General features: G+C 38.7%; 1 protein-coding gene and 1 long non-coding RNA gene across 6 annotated transcripts in view; one reads left to right on the top strand and one right to left on the bottom strand.

Moving 5' to 3' along the window:
* LOC125244342 (protein bicaudal D homolog 1-like) overlaps nt 1-17,305 on the top strand; it is a 28,759-nt gene extending 11,454 nt beyond the window's left edge. The window contains exons 2-9 of one of the 3 annotated variants that reach the window (XM_048154418.1): nt 338-550; nt 706-858; nt 1,679-2,152; nt 4,056-5,177; nt 7,139-7,290; nt 10,150-10,360; nt 15,223-15,299; nt 16,497-17,305. In XM_048154418.1, coding sequence (XP_048010375.1) covers nt 338-550; nt 706-858; nt 1,679-2,152; nt 4,056-5,177; nt 7,139-7,290; nt 10,150-10,360; nt 15,223-15,273 — 2,376 coding nt within the window. In that variant the 3' untranslated portion in view covers nt 15,274-15,299; nt 16,497-17,305. Of the gene's footprint in view, nt 1-337; nt 551-705; nt 859-1,678; nt 2,153-4,055; nt 5,178-7,138; nt 7,291-10,149; nt 13,531-15,222; nt 15,300-16,493 lie in introns of those variants that run through there. The other 2 variants (XM_048154417.1, XM_048154415.1) reach the window with 2 other exon arrangements.
* Nucleotides 1-22,983, bottom strand: part of LOC125244345 — a 154,702-nt gene that overhangs the window by 130,776 nt on the left and 943 nt on the right. For all 3 annotated transcript variants that reach the window (XR_007179319.1, XR_007179320.1, XR_007179321.1), the window contains exon 2: nt 15,206-15,293. This is a non-coding gene — a long non-coding RNA (uncharacterized LOC125244345). The remainder of the gene's footprint in view (nt 1-15,205; nt 15,294-22,983) is intronic.

The raw sequence follows: 22,983 nt of genomic DNA, 5'->3' as shown, positions 1-22,983 counted from the left end.
TTGCTAAAAAAAAAAAAAAAAAAGTAAATATTACATGGAAAAACTTGGTCTAAATGAAACTTAAATGTATCTGAAATAAGTTTAATCTGACCAATCAGAGCAGAGTAGGCTCTCAGAAAGGCGGGGTTTAGAGAGACCTAATCTTTCATCAAACCGTTTCAGACACTGTGAGAAAATAGGTGATTCTGCAATGGATATTATCAGAACAATTGCAGTGTTTTTTGACTTTTAAGGCATGTAGACCCATTGTAGGAGACTCCAAACAAAATTAGAAGCCTTTAAAATAGCATAATAGGGGCACTTTAATTTACCATTTGTTCTTCTCTCTCTTTCTCAGGCCTTCAGCCAGGCGTACACCACCCAAAGGAAGGTGGCTGAAGATGGGGAGACCAACGAGGAGACATTACTGCAGGAGTCGGCCACTAAGGAAGCGTACTACATGGGCCGCCTGATGGAGCAGCAAGCTGAGCTGAAGAGCAGCAGATCGCAGGCATCTTGCACGCAGGCCGAGAACGAGAGACTTGGCTCTATCTTACAGGAACTGAGAGAGGTGAGAAACGTACTCAGACTTGAGTGTGAAGGGTTTTTAATAAACTGCATTAATCGGTTATGGCCTTGACATTGCAGATGTAACTCTGTGGTTTTGACAGGTCTGCATTTTTTAAACTGTCTCTCTTTCTGTGTTTCCCTCTCTTTGTCTCTCAGAGTAATGAGATGTTAGAGCTGCAGAGAAGCCGGATGAGAGAGGAGATCAGAGAGTATAAATTCAGAGAGGCCAGATTACTGCAAGACTACACCGAACTGGAGGAGGAGAACATCTCGCTGCAGAAACTGGTATCCACGCTTAAGCAGAACCAGGTAAAGCGCACACAGTTACCCCCTTTACACTGACACAGTTCTGGCACCCAATCTAGAACCATTGCGTGCATTTCCACTGAAGAAAAAATAAAAAATTGTCTTTGCACTGGACCTTATGTTCTCAGAATGAAAAAGCAATATTGTAAGTTGATAATGTCGTCACCAAACAGAATTTTCAAAACAACAATACAAAACTAGATTGCTTCCATTATATGCCACAATGCAGCATGCATTCAGTCGACAGGCTCAATGTTACTATTTTTGTTGCTGTGTAGTTGATTCATCTCATCGACTAGCATGTGCGTCATGTTAAACTTTTGTGCAAATCCAGTGTTGAATTGACCCTCGTTTGTGAAAACACTCCGGCGTAAAATGACAGCATGTCAACAATACTCTACTACAACAACTCTTCCTCTTCTCTAAAGCAGCTCAACATGATCACCCCCTTTGTTGCATGTTCTCGGGGGTGGGGTTTAGGTAAATTTTGGGGTTTGTGATGTCACCAACCCGGGAAGAAGCTCATTGTAGTCCCTACTAGCCATTTTTGTAGTCCTTAAAAAGTTATTTCTTTTAAAGAAAATATCTCTGAACTTTAAGCGTCGTAACTTTGCAGATGTTTTTTATGCTCAAACAGCAACATTACACACTAACTAAAGTTAAAAAAGTGAAATCATAACCAAGGACCCCTTTAAAAAATATTTTCAAAACTAGGAGAAAATCCAAGACCTTTTTGCATCATGATTGTTTGTGGCAGATTATGTAGAAACAGTCTCAGATATTTCCCAGAATCAAAGCAAATGGTTATTCTTCATTCTTTCAGGTGGAGTATGAAGGCCTGAAGCATGAAATCAAAGTTCTGGAGGAGGAGACAGCCCTGCTTAACAGCCAATTAGAAGATGCGCTACGCCTGAAGGACATCTCCGAGAGCCAATTGGAAGAGGCTTTGGATGCTCTGAAAAGTGAGCGAGAAATGAAGAACACTTTGCGCAAGGAATTAGCACAACATCTAACCGTGTGCGACGGGGCTTTCAGCTCAGGCTGTGCCCATCTGATCGCCTTGTGCTCAGCGCCACCTAGTGGCAGCGCAACCCCGACAGCCGCCACCTCGCCCAGCAGTGAGGACGGTGGCAAATGCAACGGGCATCTGCTCCAGGGTGCGGCGGGTTCGGTGCTAAACCGACTGAACGGAGATTTCAGGTCTTCGAGTTTGAGGAAGAGTGAAATTTTGACCCCTGACCTCTTCAGTGAGCTCAATGGCCCCGAGATCCTGAAACTCAGACAACAGATTCAGCAGGTCAGTGTGAAGGGGCGGGGCATGTGTCAGCCACGGCCATATAATGAATATATAAACAGTATAAGCATATATAAACTTGCCATTAGCATACATTTATTTTTTATACAGTGAAGCTTCATGTTGCCAATTTACCTCTTTAATATTTATTTTATATATGTCTAAATAGATGTTTTTAAACTCATCTTTCATGCTCATGTTCCTAAATAGTGAGAAATGACTGCTGCATTGGTTTAGGCGTTGTTCTGTTTACAACGGGATGCTGCAGTGTGGTGGGATGAAATATGAGACCACCATACGCACTAATGTGCCATGCTACTGGCTTATTTATATCCTTCCCGTCACAAGAGATCACTGTTCCTAAAGTGCAAGTTCAGCTGAGTCATATACATATGAACTTTGCATGCATGTTAAACATTGAATTCAAGTGTACAGTTAACACATATTCAATGCTACAAATGGCCATAGAGAACACTTTATGGTGTAAATATCATTGTTCCAGTAGATAATAGCAAATAAAGGTCACAAATGAAATCACTCTAATACCTCCATTGTTTCTCATAGATAGCTGTGAGATTAAATGGAGAGCAGATGGAGACTTTGCTGCTTCTCAAATGTTTTTTCATGAGACAAAGACCCCAGTAATTTTATACTTGCCTCCCTTCAAGTTTCAAAAGAGTTCTCAGTATGTGCTCAGATTTGTCCTGGTAATTCTCATTCAGAAGCAATTTTTTCCAAAACTGTTGGTGCGTTCATGTGGGAAGTTCGTATTTACGAGTCGGGAAGTTGTAATTACAACGTCAGGAGCGTTCAAATCACTTTTATCAGAGCAAGATGGCAACGTACCCTTTCTACAAAAAATACAGGTTTTTTTTAAGTCTAATTCTACGAAATGATGAATAAATAATGTGCATCAGGTGTGTTTTTATTCAATTATAATATATTCTATCGTAATTGTACAATGTTATCATATTTAGTACATGCAACTTGGCATGCAGAAGTTTTACATTTCAACAAATTTCAACAACTGCAGAAGCTGCAATCCGCCGTGTTTTCTCACTTAAGCAACCTCAACTTGGAAAAACGAGGCTCATAGAAAATCCCAACTCGTAAATACGTTCTTTCCGACATTACTTGAATGCACCATATTATTTAATGCATACGAGACAATGACTAATTTAAGAACGTCTCCATTAAATCCCCTTCAAAAGATCAGTCTCTGTGCAATAAAAGGTTCATTTAAAATAAGAATTTTGAACCTGACTTTATCCAGTCAGTGTTCAGATTTCGGTTCTGGAAATGGCTGTAATTTAGTGCATATTTAATTAGATAATGCATCATTTGCATATTTAACCATAACTTTTCAGAAAACTTGTAATACAAAATAATTGCCTTAATGTACTTGCCTTGCCTTGCCTTGCCTATTTACTCTATTCATCTGTAGTATCTTGCCTTAAAGGGATAGTTCACCCAAAAATGAAAACTGTGTCATTACTTACTCATCCTCAAGTGGTTCCAAACCTGTATGAGTTTCTTTCTTCTGTTGAACAAAAAACAAGAAGATGATATTTTAAAGAATGTTGGTAACAGGACAGTTGATGGCACCCATTGACATCTTTAGATATGGATGTCAATGGGTGCCATCAACTGTTTGGTTTGTGTTCAACATTATTTATTACAACATAAGGGTGAGTAAATGATGACAAAATTTTCATTTTTGGGTGAACGATCCCTTTAATAAGCAATATGAGCTGCTGGTGAGTTGAATCAGGTGTGTTAGATAAGGGAGACCAAATGTGCAGTGGTGGGGGGACAGGTTTAAAAAGCACTGATTTAGACCGGCATCAGGACTAAAAAGTTTAAACCAGCAGGTAAATTCAATACTTGGCTTGTTTATGTGTCGCAGGTGGAACGGGAAAAAGCATCTTTGCTCATCAGCTTGCAAGAATCACAGGCTTTGCTCCGTCACACGCAGGGGGCGCTGACGGAGCAGCATGAGAGGGCCAGTCGCTTGGGCGAGCGGTTCAGAAAACTCCGCCGCCAGCGCAGCAGCAAGGAAAACAAGGAGGAAGAAGAGGGTGATGAAGAAGAGACAACGTGCATCCCTGGCGGCCAGGAAGGGCCGAGTCTGGAGTTGCTGCAGTGTAAGTACAGGGTGGCCGTGACGGAGGTAGTCGGACTGAAGGCGGAGCTTAAGGAGGTGAAGGATAGATATAATGAGTGCGTGGAGGCAAGAGCACGGGCGGATGAGCAGGGCAAGGCGCAACTGCAGGCGCTGGAGATGCAAGTGGCAAAGCTGGAGCGCAGCTGCAGGGAAGGCCGGGAGAAGGCGGTGAATCTGGAACGCGAGCTGCAGGCAGCCAATAACACAGCCTTCGAGACGCATGGAATTCTGGGAACCGCCCAAGATGAGCTGGCGATATTCAGCGAGGAGTTAGCGCAACTTTACCACCACGTCTGCCTGTGCAACAATGAGACACCGAACCGCGTTACGCTGGACTACTACCGGCAGGGCAGGACCCCGACGCGCATTTCCACCGCTGGCCTCAAGGGGCAGGATGACCACCGTGTGCTTCTGACCCCGCGGCTCGCACGCCGCTTGGCGGCGATTAATGCTGCAACATCCGCCGAGTCGCGTAGCCCGTCTGACTCACCATCCAAAGAACCTCTCACTGCTGAGCAGAGCCCGGTCAGGACGCCACTGGGTTCGCCCATCGTTAGTGCCTCTTCCTCGTCATCATCGTCATCCCCAGCGCCCGAGTCAGCCACGGGTTCAGAACTGCGCCGCGAACCCACCAACATCCACCATCTCAACGCCATCATCCGCGACCAGATCAAGCACTTGCAGAAGGCGGTGGACCGCTCGCTCCAGCTGTCCCGTCAGAGAGCGGCTGCCAGCGAGCTCGCCCCGCTGATGGACAAGGACAAAGAGGCCTGCATGGAGGAGATTCTCAAGCTCAAGTCCCTCCTGAGCACAAAGAGGGAGCAGATTGCAACCTTGCGCCTTGTGTTGAAAGCCAACAAGCAGGTAGGCTAATCAGCTCTATTTATTACCCTGCATCCTATTGATTGCCATGAGGCCTGAGAGTATTGAACCATGGGAGTCCTTACATTGACTGAGATTTTCAGACTTCTCATTAACGTTGCTCTGTAGCTTCCATGTTTCTTGGTAAAACTGCTACATTTCTGCATGGGTCCCTGTCTTTCGGCCGCAGTAGTCTTGCATACCAAGATTTGTAATTATTGGCATAAATTCTGCTCCACTTAGCTAATTATTCTAGCCAACGTCTCAATGTTGCAGTGTAGGTTCTACGCTTCTTGGTTAAACTGCTGTATTTCCACATGGGTCACAGTCCTTCGGCTGCAGTTGTCTTGCATACCAAGATTTGTAATTATTGGCATAAAATCTGGTCCACTTAGCAAATTACTCCAGCCAACCTATTCTGACGGCCCATTAATGTTGCTTTGAGCTTCTGCGCTTCTTTGATTCACAATGGGTCGCTATCTTTCGCCTACAGTAGTCTTGTGTACCAAGATGTTTAACTATCAGAATTAAGTCTGGACCACTTTGCAATTTATTCCAGCTTCATATTAACACTGCTCTGTAACTTCTACGCTTCTTGGTAAAACTGTTACCTTCCCACATGGGTTGCCATCTTTCGCCTAGTCTTGTATACCAAGATTTTAAACTATCGACAGTCTAGTCCACTTCGCAACTTACTCCAACCAAGAAATGTCCACTTAGACAGGAACAGACCATCTGAGTGGATTGTTAAATGACCAACCAGAGTTTGTTTTTAAGGGCGTTTTTTATTGCATTTGAGCAGTCTAAGCACGGTCTTGTGTTGATATAATGGGTAAAAACTCCAAATGATCTAAAAGGACCCACAAATGAACCGAACAAAAATGAAGTGAGTCGCACTATTCCCCAGGCTCCGCCCCTTCCCTGCCCTACCACTCCCCTTTTTGGCCAATCATTGCTCCATGTGGAGCTCAACCCAATCTAACCCCCTTCCCAGCCATTTCCCGCACTCCACGTCTTGCTACACACCTAAGTCTAAGTAAGTCTAAGTGCGGTCTTGGGCTGATATAACGAGTGAAAACCCCAAATGATCTAAAAGGACCCACAAATGAACCAAGCACAAATGAAGCGAGACGCACTATTCCTCATGCTCCGCACCTGCTACTGCTCCCCCCTTTTAGCCAGTTACCGCTCCATCTGGAGTTCGTCCAATTTCACCCCAAAAACCCCAAATGATCTAAAAGGACCCACAAATGAGCCGAACTCAACCATCTCACCCTTTGTGGTTTGATTCATTCCTACTTACACAAACCAAACTGAATACCTTTCAAAAATTTAATTTTCTAATCTGGCAAATGTCGGCAAATCTAGCGATTAGTTCTTTCTCAAAAGCTCCAGTACCTTGTAAATGTGACTGAGCTGTTTGATTAATAGCTAGTAATATGAAATGTTGATGAAAAGGGACTGTTCTATCCGACACATCATTTCTTTCTCCTTCTTGGCCACTGTGTGATATAAAGCATGTTGTATGACCCCTCCAGGCCAGAGATGATTAATGGACAATACGATTTATAGATCCCACACCAGAGGGAAAGTGCTGTGCTATATGGGCCAGCAATGTAATTACTACATCCATTATTATGTGCAAAACAGGAGTTCTTAGTTACTGCAATGACAAGCATTCACATGAATGAACAGTTCATGTTAAATGACATTCGGTAGAGTTAGATTATGAATTCAAGAAAATATGAACTCATTATTCTTAAAGTGGGCAATTATCAAATCAAAGGAATTACTTGTTAAATATATCCCATATATCAAAATTAACATGATATTAGGATTTTATAATGGTAACAGTGCTTTCTTATATTGTCTGTATTCTATCAGTAGTGGTTTATTAACGTATTGTTGACAGAACCAGTTTTTTAGACACAAAGTTGGTTGTATGGCTCACTGGTATTTCACAGACGGCTGAGGGGGCCCTGGCCAACCTGAAGAGTAAATACGAGAACGAGAAGACCATGGTGACGGAGACCATGATGAAGCTGAGGAACGAGCTGAAGGCGCTGAAAGAGGATGCAGCCACCTTCTCTTCCCTCAGAGCCATGTTCGCCACACGGTGAGCAAATGCACCATAACACTATAATCAAGCTGACTACAATGAAGCTACTTAACAGTGAGCAGAAATATCACTATAACTATTAAATAATATCATTTTTTGCAGTCAGATCATCTCAGTTAAGATGAGAACATTAAACGGCATTTGAACAGTAAGATTTGCACTAAATACAGCCTATAAAAATAGAAAACGCAACGATAAACAGTAGAAGCTAAATATTTACTACAAAAAGGACATACTGTATGTAGAGATTACTTCAAGAACTCAACTGAATCATATGTTCGCAAACAGTTCATTTAAAGGGGACCTATTATGCCCCTTTTTACAAGATGTTATACAAGTCTCTGTTGTTCCCAGAATGTGTCTGAGGTTTCAGCTCAAAATACCCCATAGATCATGTGGCAAATGCCCATTTTTGAGTGGAAGGAAAAACATGCTGTTTTCGTGTCTTTAAATGCAAATGAGCTGCGATTTCCAGAAGAGGACGGAGCCTTTACAGCTCATGCATCGGATACTCTGACAAAAACAAAAATATCTGTTTGGTTTTGATTATCATCTCTATCGAGGTCATGCTCATGTGACATTGCAGTTCTTCATTATCATAAAGTTTATTATCTGCATGCGTTTTAAAGCCATATCAGTCTAAACTTCAAATATATTGTTTTCTGATTGCACACATCTGAAGCACGCACACAGAAAGCTGTCTGTCAGATGGTGCGTCGTGTGAGTATTAAACTAAGTTCTCTTTCTAGTCTTACTGCACTTAAACTGTCAAATACATACAAGGTTATACATAACACACACAAAGTTCACATAAACACAGTCGGTTATGTCTGTGAAAGTAAACAGCAGGGAAAGAAATCATGTGTTTATTAGATCTGTGTATTAAAGTGACAGCAGCATAATATACAGCACCTACTGCTGTATATGCTGTTAGTATGAAGTCACTCACTGCTCTTCACTGAATAACTTTAGTAGCTTTAATAAGAATACATTTCTTACTCTTCTCTGGCAAGGAGATAAACATGGCGGACTGTGTACAGCTCACTCAGGGGAGGAGCTATGCTACTAGGGCAGATTCAATCACCGGTCGTGGGCGGGGCCTGTGCAATGTGAGCACATTCCTGGAGCACACATTGGAGCACATTCCTGAACGGCTCATTTTGAAACATTGGTCCCTATTTTAACGATCTAAACGCAAAGTGTAAAGCGCACGGCGCAGGTGCACTCAGGGCGTGTCCAAATCCACTTTTGCTATTTTAACGACGGAAAAACGGTCCGTGCGCCGGGGCGCATTTTTGAAATGGGTCGTCCCTATTCTCTTAATGAGTAATGGGCGTAACGTTCAATAAACCAATCAGAGTGTCATCTCCCATTCCCTTTAAGAGCGAGATGCGCTCGCGCCATGGCTGATTGCTAGTTACATGGCGGAATTTGTTGACGGAAAAGCTGAACGCTTTTCAAGCGAAGAAACCGATCTGCTTGTGCACGAAGTTAAACGTTTAGTTAGTAGTTAAACGAAGTTACATTTTTATATTTATGTAGCCTACACAATAATATTCTTTTACACTGTAATCCTTTTGTTTTTAATATTTGGCATGTTTGTGTGATGCACATCCCTGTGTTTAATAAGCAAAGTCAACGCTCACTGTGGACGCGCCCAGAGGCGCAGTTTCTACCAATGCGCTCTAACAAAAAAATATTGCGCCATTGACTTTAGACCAGGTTTGAGTTGGTCTATGGCGCAGTCTAGGGCTGGACGATTAATCGAAAAGTAATCGAAACCGAAATTCAGAACCTCTAACCGACGTAATTTTCCCATGTCGGTTATTTCGGTTTTTTAATCCTGTTAATTAATTATTTTTTTTTAATCCTTTTAATACTTCCCCCTTAAAAACATAACTGCGTGTGTAGCCACGTGACTCCGCCCAGTCCAGTCAGTGGCATAAAAACAAAACACGGAGGTGAACGCCGTGAACTCAAAAGTTATAGCATCTATTTTTTCTACTTTTGAAGGAACTATTTACAACCCACAGCTTCACAATTAATAGAGAGACGGTATGACTAATTCACATACGCAATCACTACTGGTACTGTGCTAATTTATCTTTATCTGATTTACAACGAGCAGAAACCTGTAAGAAATGTTACAAACCATAGATGAAATAACTGCTATAGTGAGCTATGATGTCAGATCACTCTTTCAACAGGAAAAAAAATATCCCAACTTAATAGTCAATCATAGGCTATTTACAGTACAAACCTTGTCAGTGAACTATGAGGGCAAAAAAAAATAAAAAATAAAATAAAAAATCAGAAATAAAATAATCGTTCATTAATCGTAATCGAGGTAAAATGTTCAATTAATCAAGGTTTTGATTTTAGGCCATAATCGTCCAGCCCTAGCGCAGTCTATTTTCAGCTCCTTAAAATAGCAATGCGCCGGCAATGCGCCTGAACACACCTCTTTTTTAGACCAGCACGCCCATGGGCGCACTAACTGGCGCAAATGCATTTACTAATTTAAGGACGTGGCGCCGAACGGGAAAACGCGAACGGCGCCGGACGCAAACTAGCAAACGCACTTGCGCTGCGCCTTATGTCGCATTGCGCCGGGTGTATTATAGGGCCCACTGTTTCAGATTTATGGGGAAAATAACAAATGAGGTGGATGGATTTTTTTACCACAATAGGGTGGTTGTGTTCACACACTGCAACAACATAAAAGTGAATTTTGCAAAATAGGTCCCCTTTAAATTAACCATCCGAGCAAACCGATTCACCAAAATGAATCATACTTTACAATACTTATATTTAACGTGCAGCCCAAATACTAATTTCTCCCTTCTCTCTGATCAGGTGTGATGAGTATGTGTCTCAGCTGGACGAGATGCAGAGACAACTCGCGGCGGCAGAGGATGAGAAAAAGACGTTAAACTCTCTCCTCCGCATGGCCATCCAGCAAAAACTCGCCCTCACGCAGAAACTGGAGGACCTGGAGTTCGACCAAGAGCAGACGCACCGGACCCGCGTGGGAAAACCATCCCGGCTGAGGAGCGGCACACCCAAAGTAAGTGGAACGCCAGTCCCGCCCCTTCCCGACACTCCTTTGACAATTACCGAGGTCCTTACGGCAGCAGCCGCCATCACCTCGCCCACCACACCCCCCTTTATGCCCACCCAGCCTTCTGCCCCAAGCAGCCCGCCCTCGCTGGAGGCCCCGTCGTCACCCGCATCGTCCTCCTGGACACCGTCAACCATGCCGTACAGCCATTGGACCATGGGCGTCCGGGCGTATGTCGTCGAGCCGCACACTTACACCCATCTACCGACTCATACCTCCATCCTGGCCCGTCGCTATGCAAGCGAGTCGCACTATTCCCCAGGCTCCGCCCCTTCCTCGCCCTACCGCTCCCCCCTTTTGGCCAGTCGCCGCTCCATGTGGAGCTCGTCCCAATCTCGCCCCCTTCCCAGCCACTTCCAGCGCTCCACGTCTCGCTACACGCCCCCCTCGTCTACCTACACCCCTTTGTATCCCAGAAACTACAGTTCCCAGCATCCCCGCTACTGACGGGTGCCGCAGAGAGGAGGACACACTGGTTTCTGTTTTGAATGTTTCGTTTTTTTTTTTTTTTTTTTACCTCAGGGATTTAATGGAGCACAAGTGGCCCGGCCTTCTTCAAAAGAGACTGTTGATCAGTTCTCAGGACACTGTGTTCTGTCCCAATCTGAGAGCACGTGGACTGTTCAAGTACACGTCCGAGAGACTCAACAGGACATTACATTGAAAGAATCAGCTTTTGTTTGGGGTTGTTGGCGTGTATCAGGGTGAATGTGTAATTGTCACATGATAGATGGTTTTTGAACACTAAAACCTTCGCTGCGTGTCTGTCATTATTCGTTCGTACGGAGAGTCAATTAAGCAACAAGATTTTATATGAAATGCCAATTTCAGTTTAATTTTGGTTTAGGTTGTGTATAATCTGAGAAAACTGGCTATGTTCGGAATGGAACACTAGTGTACTGCATACTGCATCTAGTGCAGTATATAATAGGGTTGTGACGAGATCTCGTGCCATGAGATTGAAATATGACAAGATTTCTCGTCGAGATGAAAAGCTGTCTCGTGATATTGCTATGACGGAGTGTGAGGGTGAAATTAGGTTAGAATATACCACCGCTACGTTTACATTATGCCTCCACTGTCATTTAGATTTTTATAGAAATAAAAACCATTTAATTCAGTTGGATAACGGTCACTTTAATCCCATTTGTCGTACGTACTGCAGCAGGAATCAGAGTTTAGTAATCACGTGATGTAAGTGACGAGATGACTGACAAGACCATGGCGGAGGATTCGTTGCTCAACAGAGCCTAAAAGCATCTGACAAATGTCTTATCTTGTAGAATGCATGCTCAGCACTGTCGCTCCCTATTCACAGAGTACTAATTATAATTTACTAATTTATAATGTTTTTATTTCTATGATCAATTTGTGGAAAGGAGTTCAGTTAGGAGGTCAAAAGTTGTAGAAGCTCATAATTCATGTACAGTTCTAAGGTCTGAAGGGACCTTTTGTCATTGAGGATTTCTTACAAATACTGTGTAAAAATCTCGTCTTGTTTTTGTGGACTCAATCTTGTCTCGTGAGCTAACCGTCTCGTCATACCCCTAGTATATAATGTACGCTGCCTACTGTTTTTAAAAAATAGTATACATGCACATTTCAGTTAACCTGCTTCTACATTATCAGTTATTCTCACTAAGTTGCTTTTATTTCAGCAAAAGTCTTTTAATTATTATCTTAAGCTTAGTTAGTTTGCATCCAATTTTGTTTTATTTCACTTCAATGTCTTAACTACTTTCAAAATTCTGGCTGTGTTCCAAATGGAATACTAGCGTTCTACTGTACTTACTGCATACTGCGCAGTATTCACTCTATACTATAAACAACCGTTTAAATTATTTCCTGTTGCATAATGCATTCTGTTAGACTTAATATTTTTATGAAATAATGCAACGGGAAATATTTAAAATGGTTGTATGTTACATTGACAAAAAAGGAATATTGCAGTGTTGTCACATGACCTCAGTAGGTTGTGTTTAATTCAGTTATGTCAAAAATATATATATTTTTTTATTTCAGGTTTGTGTAAAAATGCTTTCATTTTTGACTGATTAAATAACAAGGATCATATCAGTTAATCCGACATTGGAAGGTAAATCGGGTGCAGTGCATTATGGGATACAGTATTTCCCTCACTGTGCACTGGTTGTAGTAACTCATCTGGGTTTTCTATGTTAGTTACATACTGTGCACAGTATGCATACTGCAGCATGCTATTCCAAACATAGCCATAATTGATGTTGCCACAGTGCCATCCAGTGGATAAACAGTATAAAAGTGGCCCAGCCCATGTAATGGTGAATGTGCAAAAATTGTTGAGTCACGTTTATAAAAATACAAGACACCATTTTAATTTACAGTCAGCATCAGTCTGGGTCAGATGTGAAGTTGCTCCAGATAATGAACTCATTAATGTTGTGAGTGCTTACAGGAACCAATAGTGACACTGCATTGAATGTATGTTAATGATGAAGTGATGCAAATGTCCAGATGACTAAATTCTCAGGGAAAATCATTCATTGTCAGCTGTCTAAAGGTGGCCATTAACATTGTACAGTTTATTTACAGCAGTTGCATTGATGTTTTTATACACTCTGCCTGTTGTTTTTCCCCTTACACATTCGCATCTTTGGCAAAACCTCATTCTCCAGAATTTAGAGCCAAATGAGATGCTGCCAAATTGAGCAGGAAGTGCCAAAAAGCACTTAGAGAGGGACATGCATGGGCCCAAACATCTGTTAAACGTATTTTCTGTTCAAATATTGCTGTATTTAATGAGAGGTGCCTGTGTCCCACCATTACACATCTGCACATCTAGTCACTTGACGTGCCACGCACTGGCCTTCTAGAGCCAAAATCAGACCCAAACATCCCTACAAAACATCACAAAACGCTCGAAGCATTTGACAGGTATCGAACCCTCAACCCGACCCAGCCATGATTTCCCTGCATGCCATTTTAAATGCATGTTTCTGCTAAATACATTTTCAATTTTTTTTTTCAAATAAGTGGTTCATTCTACAATCGCTTCAATTATTCCTATATAATATATTAAAAATATAATTCCAGTTTCTAGTATAATATATATATATATATATATATATATATATATAGAGAGAGAGAGAGTGCTCTCAAATCAATTAATCATGATTAATCGCATCTAAAAAGTTTGTAAATATATATATGTGTGTGTGTGTGTATATATATATATATATATATACAAAATTTTGTTAGATTTGATTAATTGTGATTAATCGATTTGACAGCACTATTGCATAAGTAAAAATATAATTTAATGTATATAAGACATCTACATCTAATAATATATATATATGTGCTGTCAAATCGATTAATCCTAATATCGATTCACATATATCGTGATATCCTAATATCGAATCCTAAAACACATCTAATAGTAAAATTGTTATGACCTGATATGAAATGAGAAATATCAACTTTTTTGGAACATTGCTCAGTAGATTTAACATTTAAATCATGAGTTTGATTTTGGGGAGAAAAAAAAAAAAATTACAAATAAATGAAATGTAGTTATTTTAATGGAAATGTCACTGTGATTGTAGAATGATCCAATTCAGTTTTTAATTTATTAATGCTCACACAGGCCTCAGTATTGCATGAAATTGAGTGTAAATTTTAGTTTCGCTCTCTGTTTGTGTTTTGTAGATCGAACAGTGGAACTATAAGTAGGGAGCGATCTTTAAAAACTATCAGAGACTATCTTTTTCTCTATCCTTGTTTATTTTAATGTGCGGTTTTATGCTGATTTTCCTGCATTTAAGAAGTCAATTCTGAGACTGATAAATGGGTGAAACTGATTGGCATTTGTTTTGGTTCGTACCGAGGGCTTTACGTAATTATCTGTGATCAGATGAAGCAGTTTTAGGAGCGTGTCTTTCAAATCAGGACAGAAACCTTGTGAGACCTCCTCTCTGTCGCACCCGCGCACCTGAGGCCTGAATCGCACAAACACGTATGCACATGATCACATGATCATGACATCATCGCTGCACATCTCCAAAATCAAAAAGTCCAATGTTTCGCCATCTTATTCTGACTGAAACCTGTCAAATGCTTCCTGCTTCCCGCATCACTTTCTCTTTGGTTTTCTCACGTTCATGACATCCATCTGCGACCATCTGCACTACTGGAGTTGTAGATGAATGTGTTTTCTACTGTGTGTTACTGAAAACTAACAGCCACTTTGTGCAAATGCAACACTTTTTGAGAGCAGACTGTTATTCATGTCACTGAATGTCCCTGTCTGCTGTCATATGCATGTGTATACGGCAAAACACTGTATATGTCTGTCGTTACCTGGACCGTAATGTTGTATATTCTTCGTATATACTGTAAATAACAGGTATAAATGCATCGATTGAGTCTGCGTCCTTATTACAGTTGGGACTGTTTTTGTAAATGTTAACAAGCAACATTATATTTTGATATTGGAAAATGCACCTAAAAACTAGCTTAAGGTAGATTCTAGCTGGTTTAGGTGGAGAAGTAAGGGATTGTTAGACCATCTGGGACCAATTATAAACCAGCTATTATTTCAGTTTGACATTGATGCTGCTAAAGCTATTATGTTGCAATAGAGAGGTAAGTAAAGGCTACATCCCAGTTTGTACAATTATATGCCCCAGTACTGCCATACTGTCCTTTTGCATATTCAAAAGTATGCACAAATTGGGACATGGCTTATGTTTATTGTCTGTGCTACACTTGTCCCGCTGCTCCACTCTGCCCTCTAGCTGTGGAAGGACTAACCTGTCAGTCTCTTGTAGATAGTCAGCAGCCTCCTCCTGCCTCAGTGCCACAGCTCAACAAAGAACTAAACACACCGGGGACGCTTGACCTACAGGTAAACAAATCACTCTTAGAAACAAAGATTCAGTGGGCTTCTATATAGAACTCTAGGGTTCTTGACCAAAGACTTTATATATATAGTAAGATGGTGCACTCATATTACTATGAATGGGAGAATGTGCAATGCACAATATTGTGGAATAAGTCCCGCCTTCTAAATAAAAGTGAATAAAAGTCATTGCATCACTGCAACTGCCTATGCATGCATATTGGCTGCTCCAGCCTGAAAAATAGGCCTTTTTAATGCTATTTGAGCATTAAAAAACGCATTTTTGAGACAGTTGTTGTTGGATTTCATTGGTGATTTCAAATATGAAATTTAAAGCTTTGGAGAATTTGATGTTTCCCCATTCAAAGAGATAGGAGCTGCACTTCCATGACTGAAATAGCTGCCCGAGAGGCATTTCAAAGATGGCCGCCGAGTGAAATGACTTGTCTTCTTTGTTCTTGACTCATTTTTAAAGAACCTTTAATGCCAAAAAGGTTCTATATAAGGAAACATGTCTTATAATTGCATAATATTTTCATGTTTAATGGATTATTTACATTTTTTCTAGTGATAAAGTATGTTTACGAGTGACTTAATTCATTAAATTTAATTAAAAATGAATTAAAACTAAATGCATTCATTTGTGGTCAGTAAGATTTTTTTTTTTAAATAAATTAATACTTTTATTCAGCACGGATGCATTAAATTGATCAAAAGTGACACTAAAGACATTTATAATGTAACAAAAGATTTCGATTTCAAATAAACGCTGTTCTTTATGATATGAAGCAGCTGTTTTCAACACTGATGATAATCATAAATGTTTCTTGAGCAGCAAATCAGCATATTAGAATGATTTCTGAAGGATCATGTGACACTGAAGACTGGAGTAATGATGCTGAAAATTCAGCTTTGATCACAGGAATAAATGATATTTTACAATACATTACAATAGAAAGTAGCTACTTTAAATTGTAATAATATTTCACTGTTTTTACTGTATTTTTGCTCAAATAAATACAGTCTTGGTGAACAAAAACATTAAAAATCTTACCGACCCCAAACTTTTAAAACGCTGTTTTGCTATTTTAGAACTACGAATGGTTGCATTTAATTTTTATCTTTTCTTAAAACTTTAAATATCTTTGCTCTTCCTCGGATATGTGTTTTATTAATCATCTTCTGATCTGTGTCTGGCAGCAGATGGACAGTAGTGGCGATTCTCCAGGATTCAACAACAGCAGAAAGAGTCAAATCACGTTTCCCTCTCAACTGCCCAGGTCTCTGGACCCTGAAGCTTTTCCCCCTGATTCCTGCCTCTCGTAGTGTAGATCCGAGGTGCTGCTTGGAGCTTAAACACCACAGGAGTGCCTCACGCCTGCGACCTTACCACACCAACCCCAGTGATTCGTGAGAGAAAGGACGTGTTGGACTTGAAGCGGAGACATCAGAGTACCGCGAGAGCAATACTTGTGCTTTTGATCGTTCTGCAGCGCCGCTTCAAGTCAAACACACCTAAAGACACCCTACACAATGCTCTGACATCACCATTATGGGTCATGTGATCACGGGTGTACATTTGTATCCTTGTCCAGCAGCTTTTTGCCTGTGACCCCTTTTTTTTTCACACACCAACTTGAAAGTGTTCATGTTTCACAGTTTTGTCGACTGAACGGGATGTTGTACGATCACTGATAGGGTGAAACAGAACATGGACTCTTGAATAGAAAGGGAAAAGAGAATGCAAATGTTTTTACAAATGTCAAACACTGATACTAGCACTATTAAAATGGAATAATCACTGAAAATGCTCTAGTAGTTCGTGGCAAGTTATGATGTTTGATGATGTTTGACAGACCAAATATGAATGTTCAGGGTTTAAAACAAGTTAAGATTTATAGAAAACATCATGCTGCCACTTAAAACAGAGAATAATTTCAACTATATTAGATATATATATATATATATATATATATATATATATATATATATATATATATATATATATAGATTATGAGGCAAGATATAGAATTAAATATTAGATATTAGATATTAGAATAAACACTGTTCTATAAGAATTAATAAAAAATATGATGACCTTTTAATTTAATATATATGATTAAAATCAATTATTTTTGATTAACATATATCAAATTTAAAAACACTTTAATTAACTATTTTAATTAACATTGATTAACAAATTAATGAGTATTTTATTATTTATATACTGTTATATTATTTAATAATATAAATTAGCTTTTATTTTAATTTTCTCATGTGCTTTTGTAATATTTAGTATTTTGTTTTTTATTTGTGTAATATATTAAAATATTAAAAATGGCTTTTAAATTGAATAAAGTCAAAATAAATATAAATATTAGACAAAAATCTTTTAAACTTTAAAATTGAAGTACTAAAACTAAAAATAAACACAAATACATATATATATATATATATATATATATATATATATATATATATATATATATATATATATATATATATTAGGGCTGCACGATTTGGGGAAAATGTCATATTGCGATTATTGAGGTCAATATTGCGATTGCGATTTGCGATAGCGATATAATAAACAAATAGTATCATGAGTCATCTTGCTTGGTTCTCAATGAAAATGCACACACAGATTACTGATAATGCTGAAATGTGTATTTCTCAACTCAAACTAGCAACAACAACAAACAAATGCACAGCGTTTTCAAATTAAAATGAAATTAAATAACATCTTTGTATTACTGCAAACTTGTTATAATCCCATTTAAGATATTTGTTTCTTTACTAATCTGTAGTGGTTCAACGGATCACAAAACTCACGGTTCGAGTCACATCACGGTTATGACGTCACGGATCAGATCATTTTTCAGATCAGCACAAAAAAAAATAAAAAATTGGATAGGGGTAACTTAACTTTGCATTTATTACTTAGCCCACTTAAACTATTCTGATACCACAGCATAAACTACTAGCCTAAATAATACATTATTAAAGGCAAGTGAACAGACTGTAAAAAGAACAAATACTGTACACCAATTACAACAAGCATAGATAAATACAACATAAAGTAACAAATAAAGTATAAGGTCTAACTGTAGTATTAATTTTCATGCACAGAAATGTAATAATTAAATGTAAAATGACACTGTTCATTGTATAAATTCAATATAGATTAATCTTTGTTAAAGCTGTGTTTTGTTGTTTGATTTACATGACAGACAACAGCAGCAGGTATTTATAGGTTGCTGTCACTTTAAGAGTAAGACATGCACGCACACATCAGATACACGTCCGAATTCTCACCTCGTTCAATTAAGACATAACTGAATGTGTTCACATGAATACTTGCTGAGAGGGGTATTTTGACTGACATAATGCGTGTATGTGACCATCCAAGTGCATTGAGGACGCGAAAGAGAAATCAATTTGGAGTTCGCGAGCTATAACGCGCCTCTCTCTCTCTCTCTCTCTCTCTATGTGCGTCATGTGCGCACCGATAACAGCGCTGCGTGCGATACCGAATTAAATCCTCTTTTGCCTCTTCTAGCGCTGGAATGGTTTTATATCTATTTAATGTGTAAACTATCAAGACAAAACATGTTCAAATGATATCCTTTCACTCTATTGCGGTTAAACTTTCAATTGATCCGCGAATCACATGCGTCCCGAACCGTGGGCCTTGGTCCGTACGGATCAACCACTACTAATCTGGGTTTATAATCTTATAGCCAAAATATCGCCATATAACAGAGGTAGCGTTTTTTCTTGCCACCAGTTCAGTGACCGTGCGCGCCACACGTGCCACTGCTTAAACTGAAACTGACTGGTCTTCTTTTTATTAGCGGTGTATAAAATGGACAAACAGCTCTCAGATAATGGGTTGTTGTGTCCACATATGTATTTATTTAATTTATTTATTAACTTATTATTATTATTTTATTTCATAAAATCGCAGCATTTTGCGTCATATAATCGCACAAGCTTGACATCGCGATTGCGATATGATTAATCGTGCAGCTCTAATATATATATATAAAAATTGTTTTATTAAAAATAAACACAAAAGCACATTAAAATAAAGGCTAAAATTCACAATAATAATAAATAATTGTATATAAAAAATAATATAAAATCTAATTAATTCTTAAAATTATTATTTTGTATTTTGATAATATATGTAAATTAAAATTATACATTTTATTCATATATATATATATATATATATATATATATATATATATATATATATATATTAAATGAAATGTTCAGATCATATTTTATATTCATTCTTATATATACTAATGTCAGATATGTAATGACTGTAAGTGCATTTCTATAAATGCAATTTTGGGTCGAGTTGGAAGGATTTTCTGTGATAATCAGCAGCAGATGTAATCGATGTTGCTGACAGAGTTTGACTTGTATTGAAACTGGATCATTCTGGCTAATTTTACCAAAGCTTTTAAAAGTCTCTGAAACAGAGGGAATATTACTGAAGACTGAAGCTGGAAGATGCAGTAAGCTTATGTATCCTGTATTAAGCCTTACTCTTCAAAAACATATTCATTCAATGCCATAAACTACCTCTCTGTACATTAGTTTCAGATCAACTAGTTCATCTGATGTGAATGTTGCATGCGTGATTTTGTTCTTGAGATATCACTGTTTAATCGACTTTCTATTTGCACTGTGTATAATCTGTTCTTCTACAGTGTTCTGCAACCCAGCGGCCATCTGAGCTGCAAGCACAAACACACGCACAAACACACACACACAGACACAAACACACGCACAAACACACACAAACGTGCACACACAGACACATACACACACTCACAAAGACACACACACATGCACACAAACACACGCACACACACAAACACATGCATGCACAAATGCACACACACACTCAAGACACACATGCACACACACAAAGATACGCACACACACACACACATGCACACAAATACAAACATGCACACAAAGACACACACACAAACACGCACACACACATGCACACAAAGACACACGCACACACACAATGCGCACACACACACAAACATGCATGCACAGACAAACACGCAGGCATACACACACTCACTTACACTCAGGCACACACACACAGACATGCACACAAACGCACACACACACATACCCGCAAACGCACACACACACACACACACACACACACACATCAGAGCATTCCAGCCTGTCAGTATGACTGTTAACCACGACTAATGCTGCACAGATGGATCACTGAATCATTTAACCTGCTGTTTCACTCACACTGGATCTTCTGACGGATTATCCAAAGATGTAGACAATCCCATCCTGCTCATGTGGACAGACGAACTTCCCACTTGATCAGCTATAAAACCCTCTGAAATATTAACCCTGGGGTGTAGTTTTTATTTTATTTGAAATGCATTCTTAACCATTTGTTTATGGCACAGTAGTCTTAATCTCATGTATTTGCCTAATTAAAAAGCCTAATAATAAAAGACGAAATAAAAAAAGATTCATATAATCAACCGAAGTAGCCGATTAGAGTCTTCCTGGCAAACAGCAATACAGCTTTACTGCAATTCTCTATTACTACACCATATTATCTGGTGCAACATTTTCCTGTCTAATGAATATCCAAATAAATGTATTTAATAAAACCAAAAGTCTCTGGGATATGCTTTATTACAAATTATGTTCATGTGAATAAATTACCAAGTCAAATATATTGTATTTCCAATGTATTCACTAATCTGATGCTTCAATGAAAAGCTATTCGCATGAAGACGATTCATTTCAGCGAACCGTTTCTTTTGGACGGTTCGTTTCAGTGAATCAGTTCTTTTTTAATGTAGGCCTACATCTTTTTGTAATGGATGTACGTTTTTATATAATTTTATGTAAACAGTAATTTTTTTCACAAATAAAGTGTAACTTAAAAATATTTTTAAAATCCTTCTCGTTGGAAAATTGTTGATATTTGAAATCACAAAAACATGCCCTGACCCAAAAGGATCGCACCCCTATCTTTATAGCTCCGCCCCCAAATTCACAAACATGCTATGCAACACCTCCACCAAAGAACTTAGAACCCAAGAGGCGAAACTCTGATACTTTTTGGGTAACGGCCACTAGATGGCGCTCCGGTAGCGCAGCCGCCATTATGGGGTGAAAATACTAACTGGATCATTCAATCCTTCACATCTTACGCACCCAAAATCAGCGAATTTCACTGCCAAATCAGAAGCGCAATAGAACAGTTTCTTAAATTATGTCACCAGTAAATTGTATGATCCTACAGCTAAATGTTGTATTGTCTTATATATGTTTATTTTACCAGTTGTGGAATCGCAACCATTCATCCATCTGAGGTAACGTAGTTAGCCTACTTTATTGAGTATTTCCATTTTATGCAACTTTACACATAAATTAATAATAAATTAATAATTAATACATTTAAGATCATCATGTTTGCAGCTAACAATATATTTCAGACCTAATGGTGTAGGCTAATAGTAATAGGTCTGAATTGAAATATATTGTATGTTTTAACGGATCACGCTATAAACATAATGATCTTATAATACATGATGCATTGCTGTGTCCATTATCACATAATTCACACTTTTAACGGACATTAGACAACACTGCTAAATCAAGCTGTTATATTCATATATTTATTGTCCAAGATTCCCAATTTTTCTGATGCATGTCCTTAATTTAATTCCATATGTTGGTATTAATTCAGTGTTTATAATGGTAATACTAGATCTTTTAAAGAATTTGAACCCAAACTGACTGGGTTTCTAAAGAGCAAAGGTTTTGTGAAAAAAGTGGAAGATTTAAACACAAAGTGTGTAAAATAAACTGTAAAAAGGATTTGATGATCACTAGCGATAGTATTTTATTCTGTGTTGTCATCATTCAGGTTGGATTTCAGCTGTAATGTAAATTTTTTTTAACAAAGCAGCTGATATTGCCATAGAAACTAGTGGACTGCCGACTCGCTTTCACCCCAAAATGGCGGAAACACAGGGCTGCTGCTGGGCGGCGGTGTTGCAATGGAATGATCTATTGAGTAGGGCTGGGTATTGCCACAATTTTCACGATTCGATTTGATTACTATTCACATGTTTTCGATTCGATTCGATTCGATTTGATTTCGATTCAATTCGATATCGATTATTTTGGCTGTTGTATATCAGTTACAGTACATGGCAAATTTTCTAGAGGAAATAATCTCTCAACTAATGCTGTAAACTACACATGTAAGTCAGTTGGTACTACTATAATAATATTGAAGGTTAAATTAACTTATTTATATACAAACACTTAAATTACACTCAATGATGTTTTTATTATAAATAAAGTTTAGAATTACATAATCATATTTGTACTCCAATTCATTTTTTTGAAATATAAACATTTAAATCGCGGCTGTCATAACTGATTTATTCAAACATGCATTAAATATTGATGAACAAACAAAAAATATAATGAATATGTAACGGTGCATAGCTATATTTATCAGAATGCTTTCTAGAGTTCACTTTTCTAGCTCACTAATGAGTTTATGGTCACTGAATGTTTTTCTGAGGTAAATGTGACGTTACGTGACATTGTTTACAAGCTGTTTTATTGACGTCTTTCCGAGGTCGAAACACTGATTGAGCGA

The sequence above is a fragment of the Megalobrama amblycephala genome, linkage group LG14 (assembly GCF_018812025.1).
Source record: "Megalobrama amblycephala isolate DHTTF-2021 linkage group LG14, ASM1881202v1, whole genome shotgun sequence".
Lineage (NCBI taxonomy): Eukaryota > Metazoa > Chordata > Actinopteri > Cypriniformes > Xenocyprididae > Megalobrama > Megalobrama amblycephala.
The sequence above is the reverse complement of the archived record's forward strand: the minus strand, read 5'-3'. Positions and strand labels throughout refer to the sequence as shown.